The sequence below is a fragment of the Amphibalanus amphitrite genome, unplaced genomic scaffold (genome assembly GCF_019059575.1).
Source record: "Amphibalanus amphitrite isolate SeventyFive unplaced genomic scaffold, NRLGWU_Aamphi_draft 000713F_arrow, whole genome shotgun sequence".
NCBI classification, from domain to species: domain Eukaryota; kingdom Metazoa; phylum Arthropoda; class Thecostraca; order Balanomorpha; family Balanidae; genus Amphibalanus; species Amphibalanus amphitrite.
The window spans coordinates 193,787-215,407 of NW_024882207.1; the positions used below are offsets into that span (position 1 = coordinate 193,787).

Genomic DNA, 21,621 nt, shown 5'->3' on the forward strand with positions numbered 1-21,621 from the left:
CGGTGAGAGCGGTTTAGTCATCGGCAAACGGTCGCCGGGTGCCCGCTCGACCCGAGGTTACTTTAGGTTCTTCGTTTCTAACGGCGGAATACTGACGTCACCCGCTCGCTCTCCGTCCTAGCTGTGTATTTCTGCGGCACACTAACCGTGACTGATCCCCATGTCCCCGCATTTCCTAACCAGTTACGTCTGTCATTACTGCTGACCCACCTCGGACGATAATGGGGCAGGCCAAAAGTTACAACAGAGGTTGTGCCCCGCTCCCTAAAGCAGCAAATCCCGTCCCCCCTGTCCCGTTTCCATTGAGGTCGGGCGAAACAGCAGCGCTTGTCCGCCCTTTGATGATTCCAGTCTACATGCTAGCTGCAGACCTCTGAGACTACTGTGAGCCGCCGCCGCCGCCGCACGCTGTCTCAGAACTGGGGAGCGCGACAGCGGGGACTCCCCCGCCACATAACCATCGGCTGTCACTGGTATCGGTCACAGGGGCCCAGTCTCCCTACTAACCCCGGACGGCGCGGCCCCGTTCCGACCGTGCACCGTCACTCTGCACAACTTGTGCACAACCCTTCCTCTCAACTCACTAAAATCGTGGCATCTGTCCATCCACTGCACGGCATGCAAAAGTACCCTTCATTGTTGCAAACACTCCTCCACCGTCCCGGGCAAGAACACTAGCTGTTTATTACTGAGATAAAAATGACATGACAGCTGGAATAAATAGCAATTCACGCGCGCTGTGCGGCCGAACATTCGCGTCCAGACGTAAACCTATCGGTGTCGGCGCGGCGCACGCGCGCGCTCCTACACCGGGCGGCGGGAGGCGCGCGAACGCAGAGAGAGAGAGAGCGAGAGAGCGATGCGCAGAGAGGGCTGGGCAGAGACATGGAGCGACAGAGCACAGAGAAACAGTGGCGACCATCGCGCCAGAAACCCAGACGGTGTCCACAGGGCAGAGACGCGGTCACGTGCACACATTTCGGTAGAGAACAAACAAAACAGCTCGGGGGCGGCGTGACGTGTGGTGTGGTGGTGTATGTGGGCGGCGGCAGCGGCGGCGGCGGCGGCAGCCAGTGACGGTGACACACACGCGGCCGGCGCGCGACGCGGCGCAGGCGGCGCCGCCGGCGTCCCGGTCCAGTCCGTGTTTTGATTGGCTGACACTCACGGCACACCTGCGCGCCGCGCGCGGGCGCCGTCCGGCCGGCTGACCCGGCGCGAGCGAGACTTTGTACACTGGCGGCGTCCGGTGGCGGTTCAGCCGGCGGCGGCGGCGGCGGCGGCCGAGTTCGTTCACATGGTCACTGCCAGGCGCCGCCACGGCTTGCGGGCGGCTCGGCGCAGCTCCGGCGGCGTCAGACGGCGGCGCATCCGCCTGCGGGCGGGTAGACGGTCAGTCGGGACCAGAAGTCATGGGACGTACTACATGAAAACTATATTTTTCGAAGTCTTCATTCCAAATCATTCTTCTGGGAAATACCATAACTCAAAAATTGAATTTGCACATCCTGCACCTGCACAAGGACGAAGTGCGATAGCAATGTCCGGACGGAATATGGCACACTCGACGCCGAAGGGTACGTAGACGTACAGACACAACAACCGACATCCACCATCAGCATTCCCCAAATACCCGGTAAACAATCTCAAGAAACGAAACGTCTTATCCTAGGCAGATATCCACTATCGCATCTTCCAAAACAGCGCGACAAAGCACCAAACAACACCCAAACACTTTCCCCTCCCTTATCCCTCCCCCAGCTCTCGATTGCTCACTTGGAGTTAGTATTGGAGATGGCCACCTACCCCCACCCAAACCCTGTTCCCACTCCCGCATTCCCTCATCACCTCCCTCCCCGTCTCCGTCACTCACTTGGTATTGGCGTTGGCCACGTGAAACACGTCGTCGGGCGCGTCCGCCAGGGGGATCACCTTCTGACGTCCGCCGCCCAGTCGGGTGACGGCTGCGATCTTGGCCCGGCCGCCGCCGTTCACGTGATTCCCCGAGCGAGGGGCCGCCGGCTGCACCGGCAGGGCAGAAGAAGGGAGTTAGAGGTTGTCAGGGTACGTTGAGGGGTTATCGAAGCATTGTCTGAACCAGAGAGGGCCAATCAGGTAGGTAGTGTCTGGTAAGGCAACGTAAACCTGGTACAGTTGGAGGAGTTTCATTGTTCAAAATCACGGGGGCGCGTCACAATGACACAGAAGACGCAGAGGAAAGCAAACCGGGGCCATAGGTAGAGTAACGACTTATCCGCAATACGACTTAGGCGCAAGACTGTGCTGAGCCCAACATATTCGCATTTAGCTATCAGAAAACACAGTATCGGGTAGATTATTCTCAGGGAATACGAATAAACGGACCCCTAGACGATTCAAGAGAACATCTGCATCTGCAAACGGCTTTCCGATTCCATGGCTGCGGGTCAACAGTTTGTATCCTTCTCGCACTCGGCGGTGCCGCGGCGGTGTGTAATCTGACCACTCACTGACAGACCACCCCACACCCTTCCCTTCCCGGCCTCCCAGGCTCACAGGGCCGAGCTCACTCACCGGTGGCGCCGCAGTGGGGGCCGGGATCGGTGTGATCGATACAGAGTCGCGGGGACGCTTCGAGATGCTCACTGGAACACAGACACGGACGGCGTGAGGTCAGTTGGTGAGCGCCCACACAGATAGGGTGCAGAGTTTGCCACTGGGAATATACACACACTGACGAGCAATGCCTGGTTGACTGGCCGAACCATCGGCTGCTCCCTGACTGCCTACAATGCCATCGCTCCCCCCCCCCTCCCCCACGGCCCACATACCATCGATGCCGTTGGTCTCCTCGTAAGGTCGCTTCCTCATCAGTGTGACGCTCGAGTTGAGCTGGATCTTACTCTCGACCGGTGTGTAAATCAGGCTGCCATCTGTCGAACAACAAAAACAAGTCAGGTCAGCGGTCGCTACTTGTGACGTAGTTCAAATTAGGAAGAGTGGGCTAAAGACAAAATAAATACGCATCTTTGTAACACCCTGTGTAGTGTGTAATTGTATTCAAAAGCTTGATATAACGATTGTGATCACTGATCTTGATATTGTTCAAACCATAATGAAACTGTACAGCAGCACAGAAAGACGCAGTATTTTCTGCCGATCTAACTTACACAAAAACATACAGCACACACGGTCCTTTGTTCCGAGTTTGCCCGCTCCAGTTCGTACACTAAGCCGCACATCACGCCTGAATGAGTGTTAACAGATTTCTCCCGAACATGACGAGAAGTGTCGTCACGCCTGGATCCAGTACACTTGTCAGGGCAGGACGTGACACGACGCCACGAGATGAGGCTCCCAGTCCGGCACAGGGGCCCCACTCTGGTCGCCGTGGGCACTGCCAGTTGGAAGCGGTAGGTTGGCGACAGTCCACGGAGGAAGAAAGGGGAGAGATGGAAGATACGAATGCGGAGAAAACAGAGGAGCGAGAGGGAGGAAAGAAAGGAGTAAACTATGATGAAGAGAAAGAGAGAAAGAGAGAGAGAGAGAGAGAGAGAGAGAGAGAGAGAGAGAGAGAGAGAGAGAGAGAGAGAGAGAGAGAGAGAGAGAGAGAGAGAGAGAGAGAGAGAGAGAGAGAGAGAGAGAGAGAGAGAGAGAGAGAGAGAGAGAGAGAGAGAGAGAGAGAGAGAGAGAGAGAGAGAGAGAGAGAGAGAGAGAGAGAGAGAGAGAGAGAGAGAGAGAGAGAGAGAGAGACCACCCAACCCTATACCGACCGTAACACTCCCATGACAGCACACAGCAGTCTACCCATGGCACGTACCGGGCGCCTTGGGCGGCTTGGGGAAGGCGACGCGGTCGGGTTGCGGCGCCGGCCCGGGCGCCGGCACCATCCACTCGGGGTGCTGCAGCTGGTGGCCCAGCTTGGGCCCGATGGCGGCCGCCGTGCCCCGGTCGCGCGGCTTGCAGCGCGCCTGCAGTAGCGCCTGCAGTTCCTCCTCACTGCGCTCCGACATCAGCTGGCTGCCTGCTCGGAGAACACACGGGGACAGACGTCAGCTCAGCTACACGGCAGGCCAAAGAACCAACCCACTCGCTCCGACATCAGCAACTGCCTGCCTGCTTAGAAAACAATATAGACACAAGCGTGAATTTACGGTAGAATTAAGCATTCCTCGCTCCTACTTCAGCTGGCTGCCTGCTCGGTACAAACGGCAACACAGACGTCATGACATGCATCATGCAAGGCAAGCTTTGACTGAAATATTTAAATGTTTAGCCCCAGAACAACACTAGACGTCGCATTATTGTCTTTCGATGACAAGCATACACGTTGACTCGATTACTGACATAAAACAGAACACTAGCAAAAGTTATGAATGTTCCAAGAGAGAAAATATCAAGCCGGACACGTTTCGTTTTAACCGTCTGGCATGGCTTTACTCTCCACACAGGCAGCTCGCTGGTTGCCGGCGCGGCCCTCCCGGCCCACTCACACTCGGCGCGTATGGCGGCCACGTTGATGGCGTGGATGGGCGTGCGCGCGGCGCGCCGCGGCTTGATCAGGTGCCGGCACAGCCGGCGCGACAGGCGCGTCATCGGCGTGGGCGCCAGGAAGAAGCTGGGCCGTGTGCGTGTGACGGGCCGCGTGCTGCCCGTGCCCGGCAGCAGCAGGCCGTGCGCGTTGGCCGCGTGCCGGATCAGCTGGCCGCGCTGGCGGAACTCCTGCGGGCAGCCGGACGCCGGACAGCGGTGCAGCTTCACCAGCGACGCCGAGCCGGCCGAGTGCTCGCTCTCGCCGCCGGCAGAGGGCGGTCGCTCGGCGCCGGCGCCCTCCTCCACGTTCGGTTTGAGCACGCCGCCGTACTTTTTCCAGCGGTCCCAGCAGGCGGCGCAGAGCCGGCCGCCCAGGTGCGCGGCGCCCCAGGAGTACCACTGCGGCGAGTGCGTCTCTGGGGGCGGGCCAGACAGAGACACGTTACACACGGACAACAAAGGTGGAACGAATAGGAACAGCGGGTAGGGCGGTAGGGCAAGGGTCAATGCAGCATACATCCACAGAGCGAACAATCAAAGCAACGGTTTTAGGCCGAACCAATCGCAAACACTTCTGCAGGACAAAAAAGCCAAACATTTTTTTTTTGCTTTGCAAGCTCCGCTATAACTTACAAAAGTTAATGTGAGCCTGCCCAGCAGCTTATCAAATCTGGGTAGGCCTCAGTAACTTCTACACGGCACAGGGCGCCAACACCAAACTTCCCCAAAGTCGCTGCCAAGCCAGACACAGCAGGCTACCACTGCCTTCCCTCGCCTCGCCAGTTGCTTTCCAACGCTCGGCGGCGGCCCTTCTACACAACTGCCTTTCCCGTTTTCCACTATCATCTCCCTCCGACTCACCCGAGCATCCGGAGCAGGGCCGGCCCGAGTCGGGTCCGCCGGCGCCGTTGACCATTTTGCCGTTGCTCAGCGCGGCCGGGTTGGGTTTGTTGTAGTTTGGAATGTAGACCTGTTTGAGGCGCGACTCGGCCTCGACAGCCTTGACGCGCTTCTGCTGCACATACCGGTCGGTCGTCTTCCACATGTAGTAGTACTCTACCAGCTGGGCGTTACTCTTCCATGGTAACTGGGGAAGGAGAGAGCAGGACACGTCACAGCTACGTCACGGTAAACAGCATGCCACGTCACAGTACACGCATCGACAAAGCAGCCCATACCGAAGGGTTAGATAAAACAGCACAGTGAGCTTGACAACGGAGCCGTGGGGTCACTGAAAGTGGCAATTCCTTCATCCTACAGTCAAATCGACCGTCCCATGTAGATTGGCATGGCATTCCGTTCAATAAAGACTCTGAACTAAACTGCAATTGAATCACGAACACAGAAAACTAGCTCTCACTGCTGTGGCTTGCTTGTGCAGCAAACACCAATGATTCCCGTCTGTCATTACTCACAAAGTCTTGCCGGACGTCGTTGAAGTCTTTGCCGTACTTTTCGAGCGCCTCCTCGAAGAGGTTGGCCTCGCTGGCGGACCACTCTTCCATCTCGTCTCGGCAGAGGACGGGACCGCTGCTGGGCACCAGCGAGGCCAGCGCGCGCGACATGTCGTAGCCGTTCTTATGGAGCACGTCCATAGCGTGGAACTGAGCGGCACAGGGAGAGTGGTGGTTAGAGCGGGTCATTAGAGGAGAAGAGAGTGAGCTAGACCGGTTAGCGGAGTGACAGTGACGCGAAACAGGCCGGCAGAGCGGGAGAACAGAGTCAGAGAAAGACAACGAAGCGCAAAGAAGCAGTCGCGTCGCCGCAGGCAAAAAAAAAAAAACACCCCACGGTGAGTCAGAATGCCAAAGTAGTGGTAGCTAAATATAATGAAGTGACCTGAATGACCGCATACGAATTCACCCCACGTTTCATCAGCAAAACACACTGAATACACAATCACGAGGTAAATGTTGCCACTGCGGTCAAGCTAGGAATGTCAGCGTACATTGTACAATGCCAATTAATGGCATACGCCATGGCGTTTACCATGTAAGTAAGCAAACTTCCTCAAACTGGAATAATCCAACTTAATACAACGAATGCTTGTAAGCATGACAAAACCCTGTCAAAACTGTGCATCAAAACGAAAGATTACATGAAACAGGTTCACTAAAGTATGGCTGAAGACAGAGGCAGATGGGAGAGACAGAGACAGACAGACAGAGAGAATAAGAGACGAAGACACACAGAGATACACAGAGCTGGGCCGCTCGGTCGCTCGGCGGTGACGCGGTGACTAACCAGCGTGATGTCGCGGGAGGCGGCAGCAGCGCTCATATGCAGGCTGGGCTGTTTGACGGAGCTGGAGCAGTCCAGGGCGCGCGCGAACGTCCCCACCGACCTGTGAGTGGAGCCGTCCGTCAGCAGCGCACACACAACGCGTAAGGCACCGTTAGATCACGGACACAGTGGCGGACAAGGCCACATAAGTGGGCGTGTGTCTAGCTGCAAACGCACGCCGCTGTCACCGGATGTATGACACGCACACGGCAGTACCGCTCGCACGGTCCGCTGCTCGCCACCAGCAGGACACTGGCCAGGGGGCTTGGTCGGATACACTGTCGTGATAGCGATCCACCAGCACTGGGCTGCACTGCCCCAGCCGAGCCGCGGGTCCCTGACCACCCTCACTCCGCACAGTGAACGACCGCCAGCGTCGCGCGGTTTCGTAACACCCAGTTCCTATGGATACACCGGAGAGTCGAACCATCCTTCCTGGCACAGCAAGAAACCCAGCAGCCTATCCTTTCAAAACCCAACAACACCTAGCATCCATTCCCGCCCGCTAAAGCACTTAACTCCTCTGATTACACGCCACAGCCCACCCCGCCACCCCACCCCGTCCGTCACTGCACCGACCTGGCGATAACCATGAACTGGTCGATCTGTCGGTCGGGTAGGTCGTGGTTGGGCGTCCAGACGAGCGTCTCCAGGTCCTCGGATCGGCGCGGGTCGGGCTCGCCGGGCGGCCGCAGTGTCGCCACTGACATGTCCGCCTGGTATTTGCCGCCGACGCGGATCTCGCCCTTGTCGGCGAGCAGCGTCTTCTGCTGAGGGTCGTACACTAGCGAGTAGAAGAAACAGTTCTGGAACGGAGCACAGCATGTCAGACACATGTGCATTCAACGGCGGCAGAGGGTTAGGAGGTAGGCACTTCGAAGGAGAATGGGGCAAGGAGAACACAGCACCGATATTTAAGCAGCATGTTGCTCAAAGGAGGACAGCATCGGTTGGCAGTAAAGCGTCCTTAGCTCTATAATCGTTTTGGTTAGAGGTGTCTTTCTAACCAGCAAACCGTGTCAGGTCTCGGTGTTTGTGGGTCACTTCCAAGTGCAATAAAGGCAATGAGCGGCACTGAAAATCCAACAAAACGCGTAATGACCTCCCGTAGATCTCTGACCGGCCCATAAAGCCCTTAACTCTGCCCAGTGATAGCTCAGCGCAGTGTTCCCGACCTTCGCTTATATGGCCCACAACACTTCCTGGTGAGTTAACATTGCCTCTGCCTTATCTCAATTCAACGAACAACCATTTCTTCCTGTGGCTCTGCCAATGCTCGCCAGTGTCATTTCCAATGCCTTTGTCGTTCAAACTCACCTTTCTGCCTGTATAGCTCTCTCAATCCTCACCCCTCTGACTATGTAGCTCTCCCGTCTCTCACCTCTCTGCCTGTGTAGTGTGTGGCTCTCCTGTGAAGCTCTCCCCGTATCCCACATATCTGCCTGTATAGATTTCGGGACTCTCACCTCTCTGCCTAGTGCCTGTGTAGCTCTCCTGTGTAGCTCTCCCCGACTCTTATCTCTGCATGTATAGCTCCCCACAACTCACCTCTCTGTCTGTGTAGCTCTCCCCGTCCCTCACCTCTCTGCCTGCCTAGTGTATAGCTCTCTCAATCCTCACCTCTCTGCCTGTGTAGCTCTCAGGACTCTCACCTCTCTGCATGTATAGCTCTCACTATTTCTTACCTCTCTGCCTGTGTAGCTCTCGGGACTCTCTGTCTCGTTGAGCAGTGTGACGGAGCATTTGCCGCGGATGTGGGTGGCCGGCAGCGTTTCCACCTGCCGTGACAGGAACAGCTCGCGCTGGTTGAGCAGGTGACGCTGGAGCGCCGCGTCTGACTCGCCGCCCTCGCGGTCTCCGCCGGCGCCACTGCCACTGCCGCTGCCGCTGCCACCCTCCTCCTCTAAGGCACCTGGATGGACAGGAGAGATAGGTTAGAGGCTGACACTGGTGTAGACGGACACTGATGTAGACACTGGTGGCCGTCAGACAAAGCCGAAAAGCAGCTCTAGTGTGCGAATAATGGCCAAACCGTCGACACACGTTTTCGAACATATTTATGGGTTAACTCAAAAGGATATCAAACCGTAATTTTTCGTGATTGGTAGTTGCTAATGGCGATACAGAATATAACATGTTACAGATAATGTGAGTAATATTTTAAACTCTCACATTTTAAACCTTCACCTTTTTATGTATTTTATGAATATGGCGAGTGTCTGCTCTAATGTCTCGTTTTATTCTGTCGTTCCATGAGTGTGCTATCTTGTATTGACGCAAATCCCGAAAAGCCATCATGTGGACGGATTTTAGATGAATACATACATACATACATACATACATACATACATACATACATACATACATACATACAATATATCGAACAGAGGGGTGGAGGGCTTAGCCAGCCAAGGCTAAGCGAACGTGGGGTGAAAGCCTGGACCAGTTTTGAGCTAGTCATAGGGGTGCGATGAAGGCTCTACCGGCGTATGCATGGAAGAAGATCGGAATACATTATCACGGGGCACACAGCAGTGATGACACAACGTTGCAGAATCTCGTAGTAGTGCATTGGGGTTTCATGGCACACCTGTGGTAGAGATTCTACCACCACTAACCATATACGCCGCAGGACTCAGTCAAGAGTCCTACAGACTGTCGCTATGCCCCATTCCTCCATGCCTACTCTGCTACGACACCGATGACCCTCCCTGACGTCACACTGACACTATGTTGGTAAGCAGAGGCGGATCCAGCTCAGAGTTTTTTGGGGGCAAACCATAACAATTTATAGATTCTTTCCATGCCTCGTCCATAGGCGTAATGTTAAAATTATGCCGTTTGGGAGGGGCAAATGCCCATTTTGCCCCCTCCCCCCCCTGGATCCGCCATTGTTGGTAAGACACCTCCCGAGGAACTCTCCATCAGCCGTTGGCCAGCCGCTGCAGCACGGCTGGCCGGACGGCCCAAGGACCGCTGAAAACCAGCCCCACTCATTCCGAGATACTCTGTTTTCGGAAAGTGATGCGATCAGACCATGCGAGCAGCCCGATAACCCACGAAGTCGAAGCCGCATACCGTTGGCCGTTGCTACAATGTCTTACAGAGGACCAATAAACAAGCTTCATAGCTGAAGTTAGGATGCTGGAGATGATGGTAAAATGTTTCAGTTGCTCCCAACGTTACTCGGAAGTTATCGGTGAGACGAGAAAGCGATGCAGGCCGCTGCCATAGAGTACGACGCAGAGGGCGCCACCTGTGCAACCTGATCGGCCGCACCTTTCACAGCAGGCGGGCGGTATCACTACCGCTGTTGGGTACGGCAGCGATGGGTTCAATGGGTCCGACCGGGAGGCCTCGGTCGGGCCGCCCGTGACATACGGAGGGGTGGGTCGGGAACAGGGTCCACCTGACGGAAGGAAAACCGGGGCAGGAACGCTGCATGACGGGTCGCAGTCAGGAGGGGTCACACACGCTCTGGGCTCGACTGCACAGAGTATGTCGAGTTACTATGTCGGGTTACTACGCGAGTAAGCCGTTCACAGACGTGAAAGTGCAGCTCGGCCCAAAACTAGCCCAAAGCACAGCAAAGGAGCAAGGTCGGATTCGTACGGAAAGGGTCCGCGGCGGCCGGCCGGCCGGGTTTTCCGTTCTCTTGTCATCACGGCAGGCACGCCAGAACCGGTCCTGGCCCTAATCCCGGCCCGTCTCCGGCGCCGGCGCCGGCCGTGCGCCGCCCATTCATCACCTGACCCGATCCCTTGTCCTGCGAGCAGTGCCGCCGACCCGAGCTGACCGTGACCTCACACGGTCCCCGGGCGGTGCGCCGGAGGCACCCAGCACGTCCGTCCGTCGGCCGGCCCGAGCGCCGACGACGCGGCGGCCGCCTCTAATTGCTCGGCCGGCGACGCAGCCGACCACGCAATCCGATCATGGCGACCGACTCCCAGCGCCGCCGTGAGCCCGGGCTGGCCGTCACTCCCGAGTCGAGATACTCGACAGACGTCTGTCACGAGTCATCACGGAAAAATCCCGACCCAACACCGGCCGTCGGCGCATGTGTTCATTGTTTTTGTCGTGCATCAGTTTCTCGGTGGGCAGCCGATGGAAGTGGGGGTGGCAGACGGGGGTTCGCGGCCATCCGTCGCCAAAATAAGACGACGCCAAATGCGGTCCACACAAAGGTGTCTGGTGAGCGGGCGAGGCGGGGTCGGACGCCGCCGCCGGCGGCCGCTCGCTGCCGGCTGCCGGGGCTGCGGCGCCCGCGGCTCGGATGGACCAACACGGGCCCGGTCCGACACACCGGAACTGTCGACGGCGTGTGCCGGCCGGCCGGCGGGCACTGACCTCAGTCCGGCTGTGCACTGTGATGGCCCGACCCGACCGTCCACTCGCACACCGGGTCACTGCAGGGTGCCGGCCCGCAACCCGCCGCGCCAAGCTGCTCGGAGGCATGAGGGTAATGGGTATCACTGACATGTGAGTGCTCGGGTTCCCCCTAAAAACATCTCTCAAAGGACACAACATGCAGGTTATCTTCGGTTTCATTAGATCATAACCTCATTTTTTAAAAAGCGCCAATGCACCGGTAAGGAACCAGCCCAAGCACGAGGACCGATAGAAAAAGAGCAGACAAAGAGCAACTGCTGGCCTTCGAAACGCTTGCCCCATTCCTCATGTATGACTACAGGCAGAGTTGAGGATCCATATTCCATGTCGATTCCCCGCGAGGGTATGTTGGTGTTTAGAGCTCAGAATTGTTATCTACTTGTGTGACGCGGGTGCGATCTAAACCTTTGGCCGCCTGGCCGGTGGATCATGGGAAGCACAATAGCCGAGCCACTCAAAAATTCGAGAGCGTCGGAGCTATAGCAACCATGTTTGTGCTCAGGATCGATTTCCAGAGGCGAAGACGATGATAAAGCGATGGTTTGCCTTCCAAAGGCCTCGCTCCAAAGATCGAAGACATCGAGCAGGGACGCTTCAACAGGTGAATGGCTCTAACACGGGGTGAGGTCGCACGCAGAGCTGCTGAAATTCCGAAAGGACGTTTTACGAAACTAAAATGGGACAAGACACAGAGCAACACCTATATACTACATGCGCAAGTCGCGGCAGAACGTAAAATTACAGCAGGGGTCCCTAGTTAGACGGACATACAGCCTTCTCGATAAGCACTTATCGACATTTATAGGCATAAAATCAATCAGACAAAGTGCATAAAAATAGTAATTGCTTCTTCGTAGCCGTCCGGGAAAGTCGACTGTACTGAAGAACACCGCAATGAATTCTGCTCTAACTTCCTATGGGATAACCCAAACCTCCACTCGAACTAGCTATTCGGGAGGTGTCGCGGGCCTCACTGATAATTGATACCCTTTCGACCACGTGCCGACCACAACAGGGCACACAAGGACAGAGGGCGGCAGCAGGCAGTGACGAGACCAAGGCTGGCCGTGAGGTCCCCTAGGAACAGCGCGAACCGTCCACAAACTTCCTCGACAACTCCGGCGAGGAGCTGGGCACAACTTCCGCCTACACAGCGAGGAGCTGGGCACAACTTCGGCCTACACCACTGCTGTCAGCCCAACGATGGTTCGATTGGATCCCTGATCATATAATTAGGTAGGTTATGATACAAAAAAGTTTAAATGCTTAGTTTAATACGAGTGAGGAAGCTTTCGGAAAACTATTAAACCCTACCACAAAATCAAATTTATCGAGAAATTCAGTCAGTTGCTGACCGGACCGATCTCAATGTGCAAAAACATCAGCTATACCGTCAGGTTCAACAACAATCATCATCTCGAACGGCGACGAACAGCAGTTCACAAACACAAATTGTCACAGTAAGTACTAAGTAGTCCTGCAAGGTAAGATTTTCAGCAAACACGAATCGCCATCAACATGAAAGGACACCATATATGAAACATAACATAAAAACATTGCTTCATTAGCGCCCTCCGCAGCGATATTTGATACTAGCCTTCCCCATTGCAGCACAGTACCCTGAAAAAGAACATTGCCAGCGCACTACCTACGACCACGCCGAGAATCCCATGCTTCACATCGATCGGCCCAAATGAGCCGGTGTACCGAACCGACCGGGATGCCCGTCCGATGAGCGATGGTCATTGTTCAGTACCGACGGGGGCAGGCGGCCGCTGAACGCAACCCTCCCCCCCGCCGAGCCGGAGGCGGCTCCGTTGCGTCATCACAAGACGCCGGAGTCAGCGAATCAATAGTCGGTCCGGTTTTGACCTCTCTCCCTCTCCCACTCTGGGGCTCGCTGACGGCCAGAGCGCCAAGAAGTAAACACCCAGCCACCATCGACACCAACACTCCGCAACGGCGGGCACCACGGCAACGGCGATCCGACGCTGAGAGAGCCTCGAGGGTCTGGATGGATATGGGGTCAAGATGAAGCAGGCCGGATAACTACATCGAAAAGTTGTACCAAAACTCGAGCATAACAACCGAATCTCTATGATGATGATGATATACGAGCTTTTGGACACCTGGTTTGCAGAGGTCATCGGTGTCCAATCGCATCTCTTTCGGCGCAAGCGCTACTCTTCAGCAGCCCATGGTCCAGCAACAACTGCAGGATTTTACACCTCTTCCTCATCCCCACCAATCAACATCCGGCAATGTTGATCTGTGGCCACCGGGGGCGTCTGAGCATCCGAGCTGGAACGCCGGGTGGCGAACGGGCTGGCGGGCACAGCGTCACCTTGTTTGCCGGCTCCCGCTGGATCGTCAATCAGAGCAAGGGCGGAGGCGACAGGACAGCGTGCCGCAGAGGCGGACACAGGCGCGGGGCTGGCCGCCGCCGGTGCCGCTGTGGAGGCGGCGGCGGCAGAGGCGGCGCCAGGAGGGCGGTCTTGGCCAGCGGCGGCGGCAGCTGCGACGGTCAACCGGCCGGCGGAGCGCTCTCGGAGATCGATACTGGGCCGCGCCGGAGAGCGGTGCGGCCGGCCGGGGACGGCGGCGGTCGCGCGGCGCGCTCCGTCTCCGCCGGCCGCCAGGTGTGGGCCGGTGGGCGCCGGCCGGCTCCGGCCGCTACAGCTGTCGCTCGCGGGCCGCCGAGCTGACGTGGCCGGCCGCGCCGGTCCAGCAAGGCACCGCGCTCCGGCATCACCGCACCGCAGGAGCCGGCTCACCGCAGCAGCTCATAGCAGGCTTCACTTGGCGGATTAGTATTCAAATCGGGCAACAGAAAACCTAAGCCCCGGCTTAACCACAAGCACCCCTTTCATAAAGTTTCTATTAACTCGACCAAATGGCAATGTTGTGGAGCTAAACAATACGGTTGGTGATAAGCTGAGAGTACTAGTCAAGTACCAGTCATGAGCCAAATTGATGGCACATCAGCAAAATATTGAGGACCGATCCTGAATTCTGGAGCCTGTTGCCAAGAGCTGATTTACGACCTGAATTTTCGTACTAGCACTCCACAGTTATCGCGGGTTTGAGAGACAATTTTCTGCCTAATCACTGTGAATTCTCTAAGCCGGTAACATTAGCCCAGATTTGTAAGGTCCACCACATTCCAGCTGATAGACGCCCAACTATGGAAGACTGAATAACTTGACACCCGACTAACGTAAACAAATCAAACTCCCGACGGCGTTCGCCAGGAGGTCGGTCTCGCCACTGAATTCGGGCGGGCGCACGGCAGCTTCCAGAACATTCGCGGGCCTGATAAGAAGGGATAAAGAGCAGGGGTCAGTGAGTATTCCGATGAACCACTGCCGAGTCCGCGCGGCCTTGGAAGCGCGATAAAAAGCGGTGCGACTCCTTTGGGGTACGCCCTCTGGCGCTGCATCGCGGGCGGCCGGGCGCACTGACCACCGGTCCATGTTAGGCAGTGTACGCGCGGTGCCCCTCCCCTCCTCCCTCCTGGCTGGCCGCGCTGTCGAGCCCCGTCTCCGGCCCGGTTGAGCTATAATTAGCCGACAGTGATGGCCCGCTGGAGAGGTGGCCGCGCGCGCCGGCAGCTCCGGTGCCCCCGGGTCGCGCTCACTCCCACCCCGACCTGTCGCGCCCGGAGGGTGGACAGGCCGGCGATCTGTTGTACCCGTTGTGTCCTGCCCGCGGCCCGTCCGCAGATCGATAACCGGCCGGCCAGCAGCACTGATGGCGTCTCCGGCCGACCGCGAGCTGCCGGAAGGTGCAGGCCCGCTCCCGCCGCCCGAGGAGCCGCCCGGGCGCACCCGCACCGAGCCCGACCAATGACCTCACCTCACCTCACGGCGCCGCGCCGTACGTCCCAGTCGGCGGTCAGTGGTGTCAGGAAGATGACTCTGCATTGGGGCGATGGGACAAAACGAGCTACTTAAAACGGTTTTAAAGGCAGGGATTATAACATTCAAAATTAACTGGGTAAACATTGGCTGCAACTCGTGCGACATTATTAAAGAAAATTATTGCTTGAAAATTACAGGGAATTAACAAAAAAAAAACGCACGGTTTACTTCAGGGGTCTCCGCCGATTGGCAGGGGGCATAGAAAATAACAGTTCTCACCTCCCACTTCGTCCCACTTCCTACTCGCAAAAGGCTTAGATCTAAATTTGCAGGAAGGACAGATACATCGTTTCAACAATTAGGGCTCAGGGCTGGAACCTCAGACATGCAGAGGAAAAAAATAACTAAAGCTGTGTAGGCAAATAATGATTATACAGATCGTGAACACTCTTAACAAATTGCAACTGCTATCTGTATCAAATTTCGAAAGAAAAATCACTAACGTGTTTCACAGCAGCCAATTTAACATACGATGACAAAAACATTTGACAGTTTTAATCGACTGTTCATGAAAAAACTGACGCACATCTAGAAGCGGGGAGGAACTGGGCTCGTAATAGCCACCTGTGGAGGGTTTCCAGTATAAATACAATGCAATGACAATGACTTTTGACGTCCCCTTTCCCCTCATTTCTTGGTCATTTTACCGGAAACGGGCCTTCGAACGACTTTCGAGATGCCATCAAAAATGATTAAGACAGCACTTATAACTCTTAGTTCGGGTCAAACGTCTGCTCAACGAAGGCACGTGCATGCAGGCACCGAGGCACGTCAACAAGAGCGTGCATTTTCCCAAAGCGTGAGACGTTATGTCCAATCGTGACACATCAACGCACCGGGAGGGGCGTGTATACGCCCTTCCCAATAACCCAACTCTGACCACTTAGCCAAACGGCGTTCAAGAGCTCGTCAAAGCTGAATAAGAAGACGAGTCGATAAAATTAAATTGGGAATTAAATAATATTTACCAAGAACTCAATTTCTTTACCTCGGATGCTTCATAGGTCATCTTAGTTCAGGTAGGTCATGTTAGCCTACCATTCTAAGGTAATAGGGTAAATATAGAAACTGTTTCATTTAGCGCCAGAAATAATAATTCAAAACGATCTTAAGCACATGGTACCGTGATTTCATACCTATCTGGCAAGATCCAATCCTTAGACATTGCATTTGGAGCCTTGTGTGGTCAATATAAGGTCGTTTGTGGCCAATGTAGTTTCTTGTCAATACCTACCTCCTGGTCCATGAGTGCAAGAGTTGGAACTGGGGAAAGGCACTAACAAACTCAGAGTGAGCTGCCCAATCGGATAATGTCCTAGATCATTAGATGACCCTCCTTGGCCAACTCGCATGTTTATTGGCATGGTCAGCCTCGACCTGACCTTGACCTTGGGACGATCAACGATGTAACACCAAAGATCTTCCCCGAACGAAAAAGGCATTTTTCGACACGGCTGATCAGGAGAGCACGATGGCGCAAAATCGCAGCTCCGTGACCATTTTTGGTGACGTTTATTTAGCAAAAGGCAGACACCAAACTTGGGATCGATGATCTAACCTTGAGGTCACCAGTTGATCGAAGCCTTAACCCTCGCCGGCACAGGGGGTTGATGCAACCCCCCCCCCCTAAGGTTTTTTCGCGAATAACTCGCGTAAAAAGCGGCCGATCGCGACGAAACTTTCAGTACCCGCGCATTGATCATTGATCAATTTTACACCCACCCTGAAAATTTCGTGACCCTGACCCCAATGCCTTTGACCTGTGACCTCTTTTCCGTGACCATGTTTGGTCGAAATCGCGATTCCGCGTATGTCGGCTCGCATTAGCCGCGCGTTTGCAAGCTTTTCGTGGTTTCAAACGTTCAAACATGTGATTTGATGTTGCTCACATGCATTAGGGTGGGTGTCAAGGTCACCTGAAGGTCAGGTCAGGTCACTGAACTTTGGTGACATCGGTTCACTTTTTCGAGTTTTACATGTTTCTAGGCTAGTTTTTGGAGCTGAATTCGAATTTAGCAACCATTTGAACATTTACGAAGTAGTTTTGGTGCTTCGTAACATGTTACGAAGCTGTCAGAGGCGGATGACAGGTACTTCGAATACCCGTCACGACCCCGACCGGTTGACCTAACCTGACCTGACCTGGCCTGACCCGACCTGGTCTAAGCGCTTAACGACATCATCTGTGATCAAAACTAACACGATATTCGTGATCAGCACCCCGGAAAACCCCTTAGCAGCCACGCTTTACGACTTTTTAACAGGTCCCGATAATCCCGATTTTTGGGTCATTGACCTGACCTGAAAGGTCACCCGATGACCTAGGACCTTAAAATTGGGTATCATTGGCTTCCTCTCGTGACGGGCAACACGCTCGTTTTTTCCGCGCAGCTCTAGCTCCATCAGGGGCCAAACGCGAGGGGAGGGGGTCGTACCAACCCCCCCCCCCTTGTGCCGTCGAAGGACTCAAAATGGCCTGTGCCGGCGAGGGTTAAAATTGGGTAGCAGTCACTGCGTCTCGTAAGAGGAGTCCCTAAGAAGAGAGCAGTCGAGAGAAGAGCTGCCACCGCTGGCAGGAGCCAATTACAGCGACAGACTTCCGCTAGCCCCGCTAGGGCGGCACGCCGTGCTAATGCGGATCCCTTCCCGCGCCGAAGACAAGCCCCAGTTAGCCCACCGGCCCATCTCTGTCTCTGGGCGCAGCCAGCACAGTGGTCGTGCAATGCCAGCCGGCAGGAAAACGGTCGGCGCTGTGAGCCGTTTTACAAATCCGACTAGAGACGTCTCACTATCAGATGACAGGTACCAAAACAGGACATACGAAAAGGACACGCTCACTCATAGGAAAGTCTATGGCTTTACAAGATGGTTCAGTTGTTAACTGATGAAATATACGAAAGTAGTTTGGCAAGACTTCCGAAGGATACGTAACGATAACGATGTTTCAAAATGGAGATTATTAAAATGTATATCAAGCAAAATCGATAAAATAAGGGTGGTTTCCAGCTATAGCCTAAAAGTTATCGCTTAAGCTATAATTTTATAGTTATGCTTATACTTTCCCAAAATGTCACTACCAATGTTTTGTCTCGAATGCAAAACATTGCGGGGCTATGAACAAGGTTTTCCTGTCATTTTTAATATCACTTTAGAGAAAAGGGAAAAACATTTAACACACTTTCTGACATAGGTAGGTATTAGGTAAGCATGCCGAATGTTCCCTATTCACATTGTAACTTTGTCTTAGCGAGACCGCAAATCATGCCCTGAAACATCGTGCATAACCGCACGACGCATGGAAACTCGATATCTATTGGACTACGGTTTTATGAACTCGTATTCAACTGGACATATTAACAGACCGTAAGCAAGCTAATGAAAAGTCAAGCCCGTCTGCTAAACGAAAAGTACTATGCATGAAATGAAGCGCAACCCGCACATCCAGCCTATCAGACCACGCGCATGCAGCGATGCGGTAGTAATTGGAGCGACATTTTTTTATTTACGATGTCCTTAATGACACTGGGAACATCTTCAGTCGGATAGAAAGAATAATAAGTCATTTTTGGGCATATCTAGCATTAAAAAATGCTATTGTTTCATTGCTAGTAGCACTATCTAGTGCTGCGATAACACATACCAACCACGCAACACGAAAATATCACTGGACGACAGGGAGTCATGGACCCTCACACCCAGCTAAACAGAAGGCTGCTATAGGTACTTACTCTGATGCTTGTCAGCTAATGAGATGAGGGATGAGGAGATATCTCTCCTCCGATAGAAGCACATCACTTTGGCTTCCACATTGCCATTTAAAGTCTGAAAAACAAAAACGGTGTTAGACATGTGGTGTTCATCTAGGTTGTGAAAAGCACTGCATATATTTTGACAATACACCAATAAGCAATGTATATCACCAAGCAAACACCTGTTACAAAGAGGAAAATAGATAGCAATGTTGCCCCTCTCGTGGAATACAGCAGCGGACTCACGAAACCGGGTTCGAGTCGTTTCGGTACTCGATGTACGAGAGCACTTGACGGGGATGGTCAGCGGTTGGTGGTAGCAGTCGCAGCCATCTGATGCTACCAAGTGGTACCGACATTGTACATCGACACGGGAACGCTAGTGGTCGTTGCAGAACTTCTCCCGATCATTCAGAATGAGCTAATTTGATTAGGAGATTGCAGGTCATCAAAAGGAAGATAAGCGGACCCACACAAGACACAGTCCATTCCACTCGACGGGGGACTGGCTGCAGCTGCTCCTACCAACCACAGACCATCCCTTTACGGAGTCATATTATGGCAAGCGACTTGAACCTAGGCTCTCACCACCAAGAGCACAGCACCCTACCAAGTGAGCTACCACAAATCGGCTCTGATACTGTAGAACAGTACACAATATGCTCATACCATTCACAGTTCACATACCTGTCTATTGATATCGCATTGCAAGTATGACAATTTGAGGTGCAGATACATTACCATGTACCAATACTGACCTTATTCAATTCTTCAATCCTACGTATCTGGTAGGGTGAGGTGGAGGATGTCTCAAAAAAGACATAGTCTGAAAAAGAAAACAAAATCGTTACTTTGGGTCAACACATGATCACTGAAATGATCAGGATACACTAGAACCAGACACATGCACCAAAGGTAAGCATCAGCTCTGCATCACTTAAAAACTTAGGTTTTCTCATATCTGAGGTTATAAGTATGTGATACCTGAAATTCCTCCACAAACATTATGATGTCCTTCCAATCTTACACTGAACAAGCTAGATGACCAGAATATGTGAAGGGCCAACAATGGTCATAACTACTTGGGATAAACTAGAATGTATCTGTTATGAACACAGCAAATGATAAACAATGCCTATCAGGCATGGATCTGGTCCCAACATATGACTTTGATGTTCCAAGCCAGTTTCTGGAAACATCATTCAAAGACCAGGAAACATTTGAAAGTCAAAATGCACTCAGTCACACCATTCAATTTATTTGTTCAATACAAAAGTTTGAAGACATTAGTGTATTACAAGCAAGCCGTCCCCTTTCAAACACCTTAATACCTACTTGGATTCCTCTTCTACAGGCACCCTAGCAAAAGCTCACTTGGCTGGATAGAAATGATTTGCAGATGCATAATGCATGGGTACTCTAACATATTCTGGACCAATAGTTAAATCTTTCACACAAAAATCGATTAATCCAAAGCAATGTGATATGCTGAGAAGGACAGCACATGATATGATCACAGCTTAATTCATGGGCAGCATTTACTGCTGCATTCACTGCTGATCAATGTCAATCAAAAGTATGGCGTAACAATACAAATAAATTTATATCTATTAGATATCATTTCAAAAAACATATAAGGTTGTTCCAGTTTTTTCTTACTATTACATGTCTTTTAATGAAAGGTTGCACATGCAAGAGCATCTATCAAGCAATGATAACATACGACCATAAGCTGAAACAGCTTCAATAACATTAGTTTTTTCTCATGGAGCTGTGATCCATCATACAAAAAGCCTTTCTGCAGCTTGTTCTAAATTGTCAATGAATTTTAGGGCAACTATGCTCCAATGACAAATTTGAGTTGCCCATTTCAGTAAAGTATTTTGAAGTGATCACATGACGGAGGCAGTTGATCTACAAAAACAAGGCAGGATCAAAAAAGGCACATTTTTGGCTCATACTCCAAGTTGAGGTGATGGGATTAGTTGTACATGCAGACTGTAGAGAAAATATGAAATAAAAATCATCGTCAAATACCTTAAATACCCAAAAAATCTTACCAAAATTGAAATAATTCAAATAAAAACAATCCGCGCCACAAACGTCTCAATGCAATTAAACTTGTTGCAATGACTCTCATTTCAACAAAATGACAAGATAGCATGCATGGAATCACCCTTCTTGATATGTTTTTGTGTTGGACATCCAAAAATTCTCATTAATTGACCAAATATCATCCATTTACTGGCGACCGGCTTAACCGCCAACCCACGCTCCTTGCAGAACAAACAATAAGCCCACAATTCAACTTACCTCCAACCCTATACATATTCGCAGCCATTGCATCTAGATCACTACACGGAAGAACAACACTTAACACACATATTCAGTCCATTTTTTGTATCCACCATACGCCGCAAGTCCGCGATACACCGTAATTAATATGGATCACAGCATCCGTAACACCAGCAACTTCGCCATTTTCTGTGTTTCCTTCTCATTTACAAAACTCCGTGACGTCACGAGGCCCCAGGCGATCATCGGGCGGACGGCAGGAACGGGTGACGAGGCTAATTAGTGGACAACAAACTGCACTGGTTTCCAGCCTTTCCGAGCTGTGCACTCCGCACCGCGCGAATCCTCCCGTGACAACTCTCCCGCTGTGAGAAACCAACGGCCATTTTACGACACCGTGCGTAACGGCAATCAGCCATGCAATTGAATCCAGGTGGCGCCCCCTTACAACTGGGTTGAAGAGACCAAGGAGC

General features: G+C 53.1%; 1 protein-coding gene across 1 annotated transcript; it reads right to left on the reverse strand.

Moving 5' to 3' along the window:
• Window positions 1–659: 659 nt before the first annotated feature.
• On the reverse strand, window positions 660–21,600 carry LOC122365065 (metastasis-associated protein MTA3-like). The gene is made up of 14 exons (XM_043335973.1): window positions 21,167–21,600; window positions 19,612–19,679; window positions 18,833–18,926; window positions 8,481–8,707; window positions 7,375–7,601; window positions 6,757–6,856; window positions 5,928–6,116; window positions 5,374–5,599; window positions 4,473–4,928; window positions 3,800–4,003; window positions 2,811–2,912; window positions 2,554–2,624; window positions 1,874–2,022; window positions 660–1,375 (listed from the first exon to the last, which is right to left on the reverse strand). Exons 1-14 carry the CDS (start codon window positions 21,192–21,194, stop codon window positions 1,294–1,296), a joined length of 2,223 nt encoding a protein of 740 aa, XP_043191908.1. The 5' UTR covers window positions 21,195–21,600; the 3' UTR covers window positions 660–1,293.
• Between the last annotated feature and the right edge of the window lie 21 nt (window positions 21,601–21,621).

Coding starts and splice junctions, on each gene's coding strand:
- LOC122365065 (XM_043335973.1), bottom strand. CDS start 21,194: ATGGCTGCGAATATGTATAGGGTTGGAG. Junction 8,708..18,832: donor ATTAGCTGACAAGCATCAGA/GTAAGTACCTAT, acceptor CTGTCCATCCAG/GTGCCTTAGAGGAGGAGGGT. Junction 2,625..2,810: donor GGAGACCAACGGCATCGATG/GTATGTGGGCCG, acceptor TCTGTGTTCCAG/TGAGCATCTCGAAGCGTCCC.